The following is an 11250-nucleotide window of genomic DNA, read 5'->3' as shown; positions in this document are numbered from 1 at the left end:
CAGATGTCAGTTACCCTGTCTGGGTCTCTTCTTGGCCCAGGACTGTAGCTCAGTCAAGATGAGCTGCGGAAAGGCCCGTTTGACAAACGGCGACCACACCTCTTCACCGCTTAAGCAGAATATCTGGAGATGCCGCAACCTCAGCGCATGTCTACGCATCATTAGCTACGGCATGTCCAGCCCTCCGCGTAGAAGGTGCAAGCAGCAGATGGACAGCCTCACCAACGGAACCTGTCCCCTCTACAAGAATTTGAAGAGGAGGCACTCCAGCTTGGTGAGGCGCGAACGGAGGCAAGGCACAACAGTCAGGCGGTTGATGACAGACGCTATATATGCAATCGCCACCGCCACCCGACCTTTCAGTGACAGCTTCCTCGCAGCCCACTTGCAGTGACACTGGCTACCCTGCTCATCACCATATGGAGGTCTGGTCCGAACCAAACTCCGAGCAACTTTTCTGGTTCATCCGTCCAGCGCCCAACGACGCTGTAGGACAACATGGACTTGCCTCTTCAGCCCACCGACTTATCCGGGTTAAAATTTTCCCCCGTCAACTTTTCATATTTTTCCAATAATATGCCCACCAACTCGATTTCTAAAGTATCCTACAGTATCACGATGATGTCGTCCGCATAATCCGACACAGCCCTTCCACATCCCGGTTTGAGTGGGATGCCCTGCAGCAGCTCCAGATCCGCAGTAAAGGCTCAAGAGTCAATAAGTACAGAAGGGAGGAGAGAAGGATCCCTTGATGGACTGATCTGGTAATTTGAAACGGTTCCAAGAGGTGGCCATTAACTTTGACCACCGAGATGTCGCTGTGCATTGCGGCGATTCAGCTTCTGAAGACGGGGCCGCAGCCAGCCGCAAGAGACGGGGCCGAAGACAGTTGCTGAAGACGGGGCGGAAGCTAGTTGCATTGGATTGGGCAAGTTTGTGTGCCTCCCCAACCAAATCCTCGTTGACAAGCGCCAACCTCTTCGCTAACACCTTGACCAAAATCTTAAACTCTCTTAAACAGAGTTATGGACCTGAAGTGCGTCCCTCTTGTTTTCGTCTTTCCATATCTGCGTCACAGATCTCCCGTTCTGCTGCGATTTGCAATAGAGCGCTTCGAGATCGGAGAATAAGTCTGGCATATTTACGTAAAGCTCGTCGGGCAGACCTTCAAAACTGAGTAACTTGCGCCTCATGGAGCCGACAAGGGCATCCTGAATTTCGGCTAAAGTTATCGGTCTTTCGAATTGCTCAGCGTCGGCCGCCGAGAGGTACGGCAAGCCGTCGAGGTAGGCCACCATCTCTGACCTACCCGTCACTCTGAACAACCGAGAAAAGTGCTGGCAAAAGGCCTCACACATCTGCCTAGCATCGCTCAACTTGTGTCCGTCTTGGTCCGTCAAAGACCTTATTGTGGTTTTGTTACCACGCTGCTCCCCCTCCACGCGGGCCCATTGAACAGCTTTGGTTCCCTCGTTTCTCTAGCACATGCCTTAACTCTGACAATGTAACCATTGAAGAAATGATCTAATGCCATTCTCGCTGGTAGCACGTCGGTTGCAAGGCCACTACAAATAGCCTCGTCGAACTTAGCTACCACCTCCTCCTCCTTTCTATTTTTTCTAACATTACTTCTTTGCTAAACCCTATCGAAATCATCCTCACCACTCTTTTGAGACTTCCCCACCACCACCTGTTGTTGACGACATCCCCTGACAACTTTAGCTAAACTAAGTTGTTGACCTGGTCCCTGTAAGCCTTACGTGCCAGAAGGAAATATTCAGCTTCCAGGAGCTAGACCCTAACCAACGCGTCTTATCTAGGTCGTCCGTAAAGACTACAAACTTGTGATATAAATAGTCAACCGTTTTAAAAAGTGGACAGCCTACACTATTGCTATCTATTTTCCAAGTGAAAATCTTCTCTATGTACGATCTAGATGAACCTATGCATTTGGTACAGGTCCACACTTGCGCATTAAGGAAATCTCGTTGGTACCTATCAGATAGTTGGAACTGGCTGATCCCCAACCAAATCCTCGTTGACAAGCGCCAACCTCTTCGCTAACACCTTGACCAAAATCTTAAACTCTCTTAAACAGAGTTATGGACCTGAAGTGCGTCCCTCTTGTTTTCGTCTTTCCATATCTGCGTCACAGATCTCCCGTTCTGCTGCGATTTGCAATAGAGCGCTTCGAGATCGGAGAATAAGTCTGGCATATTTACGTAAAGCTCGTCGGGCAGACCTTCAAAACTGAGTAACTTGCGCCTCATGGAGCCAACAAGGGCATCCTGAATTTCGGCTGAAGTTATCGGTCTTTCGAAGTGCTCAGCGTCGGCCGCCGAGAGGTACGGCAAGCCGTTGAGGTAGGCATTGAAGTCGACCTTCGATTCTGTAGATAGGTACAAGATGTTTGAAATCCTTAAGCTCTATGGGATACCAGACAAAATTATTTCTGCCATCAAGGTCTTCTACACTGATACGTCTTCAACCATCTTGACCCCTGATGGAGAAACATCATCTTTCTCAATCAAAGCCGGAATACTGCAGGGGGACACACTCACCCCATTTCTTTTCATCATTGTTGTTGATTATGTGCTACGTATGTCAGTTGATACCATCTCTGGCAAGGGCTTTGAAATAAAACCAAGAAGAAGTTCCAGACACCCAGCTGAGTACTTGACATACACTGACTTTGCTGACGACATCGCTCTTATCAGTGATTCTCTCTCCAATGCCCAGTCTCTTTTACAATCTCTTGAACAAGCCTCAAATTGTGTAAGTCTTTACCTCAATGAGGCCAAAACTGAATACATAAACAAGTGCCTGTCCAACAGTGATTGCATCATCCATACTCTCAACAGTGCGCCTTTAAATATGGTTTCTGATAATAAATATCTTGGGTCATACATATCATCACCTGGAAAAGACTTTCTAACTAGAAAGGGTATGGCTTGGTCAGCCTGTAATGACATGCATAAGATCTGGTCATCAAATCTAAGTAGAGACTTCAAACTTGAAATATTCAAAGCCACAGTCGAACCAATTCTACTATATGGCTCAGAAACCTGGACGTTATCAAAGAAGCTTGAGAGGCGGTTGGATGGAACCTACACTCGCTTCCTTATGAGAGCTCAAAATCTCTCGTGGAAGCGCCATCCAACCAAAATGCAAATATATGGGAAACTACCACCTGTGTCATCTCTTGTGAAAGGTAGGAGAGTCCAGTTTGCTGGACTTTGTTGTAGAGCTGAAAAAGAAGTAATTTCTACTCTTCTCCTCTGGAAGCCATCTACTCGCAATACCAGAAGGCGCACACTCTCCTACCCTGATGTAATCTCCAGGGATACAGGCATCCAGCAACAGGACCTCCGTAATGCTATGATGGACTGTGAAGTCTGGCGTAGCATGGTAAGTTCCATTGTCTCGACCACAGTCGAACAATGATGATGATGATCTGACCTACCCGTCACCCCGAACAACCGAGAAAAGTGCTGGCAAAAGGCCTCATGCATCTGCCTAGCATCGCTCAACTTGTGTCCGTCTTGGTCCGTCAAAGACCTTATTGTGGTTTTGTTACCACGCTGCTCCCCCTCCACGCGGGCCCATTGAACAGCTTTGGTTCCCTCGTTTCTCTAGCACGTGCCTTAACTCTGACAATGTAACCATTGAAGAAATGATCTAATGCCATTCTCGCTGATAGCATGTCGGTTGCAATGCCACTACAAATAGCCTCGTCGAACTTAGCTACCACCTCCTCTTCCTTTCTATCTTTTCTAACATTACTTCTTTGCTAAACCCTATCGAAATCATCTTCACCACTCTTTTGAGACTTCCCCACCACCACCTGTTGTTGACGACATCCCCTGACAACTTTCGCTAAACTAAATTGTTGACCTGGTCCCTGTAAGCCTTACGTGCCAGAAGGAAATATTCAGCTTCCAGGAACTAGATCCTAACCAACGCGTCTTATCTAGGTCGTCCGTAAAGACTACAAACTTGTGATATAAATAATCAACCGTTTTAAAAAGTGGACAGCCTACACTATTGCTATCTATTTTCCAAGTGAAAATCTTGTCTATGTACGATCTAGATGACCCTATGCATTTGGTACAGGTCCACACTTGCGCATTAAGGAAATCTCGTTGGTACCTATCAGATAGTTGGAACTGGCTGATCAGGTGCGTTAGGCTTTTGTACCCACCCCGTTTCTATCAGCTACTACCACACAATCCCAGCGTACGTCTAAGATGCCATTCTAGTCCCCCACTAACAATAACGGGCGACATATACCTAGAAAGGCTTCCAGACGCCTATAGAAAACCGGCTGTTTGGCTCCGGTAGGGGCATAGATGGCCACCAGTCTACAGGCACCAGCTTCGCTCTTGCTCACATTCAGGATCACCAACTTACCTAATCGGGGTAAGTACTTTCCTGTCCGTCTTAGTATCGAATATATGTCTATATGTTTTGTTGTCGTCTGTTGTGTTCTTGGTCCAATTTTTGGAATTACATATACATAGAGCGACGTACGTACACATTTGCTCACCATATTGATCGTTCGATTGATCGATAGACAGATAGATAGACAAATAGATAGACCGACAGATAGATAGATAGATAGATAGATAGATAGATAGATAGATAGATAGATAGATAGATAGATAGATACATACATACATACATACATACATACATACATACATACATAAATAACTACATACATATACGTTTGCTTCTCCTAGAAATTCGTTCTCCCTAAACATACTGGAATGTCTTTTGGAGGTAAAGATGATCCTGTATACTATTTATTGGAAATGCATTACGATAATCCACAAGAGAAGGAAGGTAGGTTCATATTTGTTCCCTGTATTTGAAATATTTGTGTGTCCTACATGATTAGATTGTTTGACATACTCTTTGACATACTTTGACATACTCTTTGACATACTCTTCTCTTTCACTTACTGATTTGTTTATTCTATTTTCCTCTTCGACGTACTCTCATGTTTGGCATTCTTTTCTATTTGACTAACTCTCCAGTTTAACATTTTTTTCGACTTGATTAATTCTCTATTTTATCCTCTCATTTTCCTTTTATTTTTAATCTTTGCAATTAAGATATTTCAATTTGCTTTTCTCCATATTGTAGGCGTGCTCGATTCCTCCGGAATAGACATAACTCTTACTAAATCTAAACGTCAATACAATGTTGGAATGTTATCAGTGGGATATGTTGTACAACGAACTAAGCAATTAATTCCACCTTATGCCAAAGAATTCAAATATTACGGACACTGTGAGGCGTGTGGGTCTATGGTAAGTGTTTTAATTTTGATCTTTATAAAGTCTCGTAAAATAAGGTTTCTAACTATACCGTTTGCACAATGAATGAATTCAATGAAATTGTGAAATAAATATATTGAAACTGTGTAAGAAACACACCTTCAGTATTAATCTCCGATTTTTGATGCCAAACTCTTGTTTTCTCTAAATTATATTACTAGTGATAATATATAAGGATGATGAACGACTTGATAATGTATTGATATTTATTCATATGCTGGATTGATTGAACCAGTAGAGAGCCGAAATAAAAACCCTTTTAGTTTATTTACGTTCCTTTATCTTACGAACATATACACCTCTATATATAATTTGCCTTCCAGTAGCGTTTAGGTTGATAGAATATTTTTAATCAATAAACTCTTCATTTACATAAGTATGGTTTTATAAAAATGCATGAATTACCAGCGTAACTCTACTGTGAAGCTTATACATTTGTTCCATTCACACTCTGGAATAGATAAAACAAATACCAGTCAAGTTTAGTGGTCAATTAGAATGACCACACGACATCAAAATATATGACTTTCTTAAAGGGCCAAACACTAAAACATTTCCAACAAAACTAACAGACAGAAAAGTGCTGGGCCAGGTTTGTAGACATATCCTGGTTACCAAAGTAGATATACCCTCGTACCCGTGTTAGAAGCAATTACTTAAGACATTGTTATTTCATTTTCCCCTAAAGATTACACCTGAAAGAAATAGCCAATGGAATGAGGACGGAGTTAAGATGTTTGCCGTTCTACTTCATGCACACCTGGCAGGGAGAAAGATAAGGGTTCGTCATATTCGCAATGGTAAACTGCTTCCTGATGTTATGTATGATGAAAATTACGATTTCAATTACCAAGAACTGAGGTACATGAAGAAGGAGAGTTTTCTTTCACAGGTAAGATATATGAATATACCCTGAAAACACTTGCGCACGCGCATACAAAAGTGCATTCACAACACACACGTGCAATAAGAAGTAAACACAAATCAAACACTCACTTGTGAAGGCATGTGTGGACACCACCGTGTATATGTGCGTACATGTATATATGAAGTATACAAACGTGTGTATGAGTATATATATATATATATATATATATATATATATATATATATATTAGAAGAATGAGGTAATCAGAAGATCCGATGGTTTGTATTTACAGATTTTATTTATTTATATATTACATTTTTTACATATATATCATATCACTTAGTTCATTAGCGCTTTCTCCCATTCTAGTGGGGTTTTCAAATTAAAATAAGTTCCTCTGCTGGGGATTTTAATCATTTTATAGTTTCTGATTTTGGTGGGGAGGAATGTAAGACAGTACAAGTGGGTGAGGTGGATGAGGAGAAAGTGAGAGGGAGAACATGTGTGTATGTGTGTATGTGTGTGTGTGTGCGTGTGCGTGTGTGTGTGTGTTTGTATCTGAGGTGATGCTAAAGAGAAAGAGGGGAAGGTAGAGGGAAAAAGAAGGAAAGAAGTTTTTTGGTCTGCTGGACAGGATATTGACTTCAAGGGGTTTCAGTTTTGACCACTTCACACAGTGTCATTGAGTGTGTGATGGTAGGGAGGTAAGCCATAAATTATATTTCCTTTTAACATTGTTGGGATGGTCAGATGTCTTTTTGGGTTTTTAAGAATTCTTGTCACTTTGTATGATCGTTTTGTAGAGGTGTGTGTGTGTGTGTGTGTGTGTGTGTGTGTGCGTGTGTGCATGTGCGCGTGTCTGTGTGTTTGGAGAAGGGGAGAGAGAAAGAAAAAAGGGGGAAAAAGAAAAAGAAAAATAAGGGAGGAAGGGGGAAAAAAGTTGTGTTGGTATTTATACCACTATATACATATATACACGCTTATATGTGAAATATTTGAAAAAAACCTTTTTATCGGTTCAAAATGAACAACTAAATTACACCATCTTGAAAATTGTATATCATAGGGAAGTTAAAATTAAAGTGACAGATAAAAAGTACAGATGAAGTAAATTATAAAAATAATATAATGTATATAACAGGCAATATATATATATATACACACACACACATATATATATATATATACATATGCAGACGTATACTAAATGTTCTACTATATTAGATAGTAAATCGAAAGATGTGTTCTTCAATGTCACTATATATATATATATATATATATATAGATGCTTACACATGAAATATTAGAAAAAAACCTTCTATCGATTCAAAATGAACAATCAAATTACACCGTCTAGAAAATTGCATATAGGAAGGTTAGAATTAGAATTAGAATTGGCAAGTACAGATCAAGTAAATTACAAAAATAATATAATGTATATAACAGGTAATATATATATATATATATATATACACACACACACATATATACATATATATACATACACACACATATTAAATGTTCTACTATATTATATTGTAAATCGAAAGATTTGTCCTTCAATGTATGATGAGTAAAGTTTCAGCCATTTAATTTGGGGGAGAACTTAGCTATGAAATGTTTTTCCATATTCCTTCTGAAAGAGGTGTCATTCTTCGGACGTTATATATATATATATATATATATATAATATATATATATATATATATATATATATATATATATATATATATATGTATATATATGTATTCAGGGGATCTAATGCGCTTGGCTTAGATTTCCCTTGGCGGGCTGCCCAAATCGGAGCAATCTCAAGATTAATCAGCCGAAATTGCTAAGATGATCTGGTTCTTGACTGATGACTGAGGGCTTCGAATGTCCCGTCCTGTGGTTCTTGTGTCGTCTCTTTGGTGTTTCATGTTCTTGTCCATGTCTGTAATTATTTTTACTGTTTACATATATATATATATATATATATATATATATATATATATATATATATATATATATATATATATGGTCCCACTCCCGAACTATACGGTCGTTACATTGACGACATTATCGGTGCCACATCACTCTCCCGTGAACATCTAGATTCCTTCCTCTCTTTCGTTCAATCCTTCCATCCTGCCCTCCACTTCACCTCCACTATCTCCAACACATCTGTCTCCTTCCTCGACATTTCGGTCAGCATTCTTCACTCCACTCTTACCACCTCCATTCACTACAAACACACAGACTCACACTTCTCTTCCTCCCACCCCAAACACACCAAGCTTTCCATCCCCTATTCCCAATTCCTCCGTCTACGTAGGCTCTGTAGTGACGACCATGACTTTGAGACTCAGTCTCAACGCATGACTCGCCACTTCATCTTACGTCGATACCCCCTCACCACTATCCACACCGCCCTTGCCAGAGCACGTTCCGTAGACCGTGCATCTGCTCTCTCTCCCCCCGAACCCGCCCTGTAGTCTCCCGCCTCCCTTTTCCCCTCACTTACCACCCCACGACCCTACCTCTCCAACGCACCATTCTTCGAGCTTTCGGGCATCTCCAGTCCGACCTGTCCACTTCACACCTCTTCCCTAACCGACCCCTCCCTCCTTCAAACGAGCCCATAACCTACGAGACCTTTTGGTCCACAGCTCCTTCCCTGATCCTACCTCCCAGCCTGGCTCGTTCCCCTGCTCCCGCCCACGTTGCCGCACTTGCCCTTACCTCTCCAACACCACCCTCCTCACTGGCACCCATGATCGACCCTATCGCATCATCAACTCCTTCACCTGCACCTCCAGCGATATCATCTATTGTATCTCTTGCAACACCTGTCTGTGTTCGGTTTGTCCTTGCATAGAGGCCATCCGGATTCCCGTTTGCGCCGTGAACAGGGATTAATCTTCTCTCTTCGCTCTTTTACGCCATTTGGTCTCAACTCTCCCCCCTCCTTATCTAACCTCCCATCCTATCATCTAACCTCCCCCCGACTCCTACTTCTCTTCAGTCCTTCATCTTTTCACCCCTACTCTCTTCCCCTCTCTTTCCCTCCTCCTCCCTTCTTTCCTCTTTCTTCTTCCTTCTTACCCTTCTCTCTTTCTCTCTGCTCCCTCACTCCCCTTCTCCCCCTTCTCTCCCCTTCATCTCATCTATCACCCCCATCTCACCCCCTCATCTCTCCTCCCTCCTCCTCCCCTCTCCCCTCATCTCCTCTCTCTACACTACACCATACGACATTACACATCACATCATACATACACACGTCCAGACCTTTCATACGTACATACATACTCTTTCATACACACACGCACCCTTATGTTGGGGCGAAGTCATTTGACCCTGTTATCTCCCCTACTTTCCCTCTCACGTCTGATCTCTGACTTCTGGCTGAAATCACACCACCATGTTGAATCGTTAGCTTCTGCACGCATTTTTTTTCTCTCCTTGTTTCTCTCCGTGTTTCTTTTCTGTGTATCTTTCTGTTGAAGAGCGTAGGCTCGAAACGTAAAAGACTTGTTTTATTTCTATTCCTGAGCGCCATACTAATACAATTGTTTGTTTGTACTCCACCTGCCTTCGTCTTTTGTTTATTTTCATAAAGCTTCCCGTTATATATATATATATATATATATATATATATATATATATATATATGTGTGTGTGTGTGTGTGTGGTAAGTAGCTGTGGCTGTGTGGTAAGTAGCTTGCTAACCAACCACATGGTTCCGGGTTCAATCCCACTGCGTGGCATCTTGGGCAAGTGTTTCTGCTATAGCCCCAGGCCGACCAATGCCTTGTGAGTGGATTTGGTAGACGGAAACTGAAAGAAGCCTGTCATATATATATATATATATTATATATATATATATATATGTGTGTGTGTGTGTGTGTGTGTGTGTGTGTGTGTGTGTGTGTATGTGTGTGTGTTTGTGTGTTTGTCCCCCTAGCATTGTTTGACAACCGATGCTGGTGTGTTTACGTCCCCGTCACTTAGCGGTTCGGCAAAAGAGACCGATAGAATAAGTACTGGGCTTACAAAGAATAAGTCCCGGGGTCGATTTGCTCGACTAAAGGTGGTGCTCCAGCATGGCCGCAGTCAAATGACTGAAACAAGTAAAAGAGTAAAGAGTAAAAGAGTATATATATTTATATATATATATATATATATTATATATATATTATATATATATATATATATATATATATATATATATATATATACATACATGTATAAATTTCTAGTAGTGTGATGTATAGATTCATAGAATATTGTGGCCAACAGACCTCATAGTAATCCAATGCAGAGGAATATAATGGAGAGTTTGATACAACTGAAATCATGAAGATCCGATCGATGAAATTATTTAATGAGGAGTATACAAACTATAAAATTGCCAAGAGATATGAAGAGTGCGTATATTTACTTGAACACTTTTAATTCCTAGGATTACGGCCGTTTTGCAGCCTTCTTCGTGTAACAATAATTTCAATGTATAATAAATTATGTTTCTATGGCTGCATCAATATACATGTTATGCTTTATACAATACAATTGTATATTCACAAATCAATGCAAATAAATAAAGCTAGTCCTCAGACGACCAGAACATCATGATTAAACCAACAATTCGACTATGTCTACCAATTTAATATGCTCTCTGGGCATGCCGACGCACCACCGAGGTAAGGTGTGTCGACAGTTCAGGTCTTCGAAGGTACACAGTTCTGACAAGTGATCAAACCTCTTTCATCTCTTCTCCTGGACTAGTACAATTGAGCATTGTCATTCTAGGAATGGAATATTCTGATCAATGTCAGTGACTTCTATGTCTTCGTATCCATACACATCAGTTCGTTCTTTTTGACACTTCATAACTCTACATCCAGCATTATTATTATTGAAGATGTCGTACGATATCCAGTATCGTGATGTCGACTGAGCATATTGTGCCTACCGGGTGTTTGTACTGTCTGTGAAGTGAAAATAAGGATCTTAGACGGACATTACTTTACACAATACGGACGCAGTTCCAAGTAAAGCCG

General features: G+C 41.3%; 1 protein-coding gene across 3 annotated transcripts in view; it reads left to right on the top strand.

Moving 5' to 3' along the window:
- Positions 1-11250, top strand: part of LOC115214883 (DBH-like monooxygenase protein 1) — a 125610-nt gene that overhangs the window by 92901 nt on the left and 21459 nt on the right. For all 3 annotated transcript variants that reach the window (XM_029783914.2, XM_036505626.1, XM_036505625.1), the window contains exons 6-8: positions 4743-4845; positions 5150-5316; positions 6032-6235. In XM_029783914.2, the coding sequence (XP_029639774.1) occupies positions 4743-4845; positions 5150-5316; positions 6032-6235 (474 nt within the window). The remainder of the gene's footprint in view (positions 1-4742; positions 4846-5149; positions 5317-6031; positions 6236-11250) is intronic.

The sequence above is a fragment of the Octopus sinensis genome, linkage group LG8 (assembly GCF_006345805.1).
Source record: "Octopus sinensis linkage group LG8, ASM634580v1, whole genome shotgun sequence".
Taxonomy (NCBI): Eukaryota; Metazoa; Mollusca; class Cephalopoda; order Octopoda; family Octopodidae; genus Octopus; species Octopus sinensis.
The sequence above is the reverse complement of the archived record's forward strand: the minus strand, read 5'-3'. Positions and strand labels throughout refer to the sequence as shown.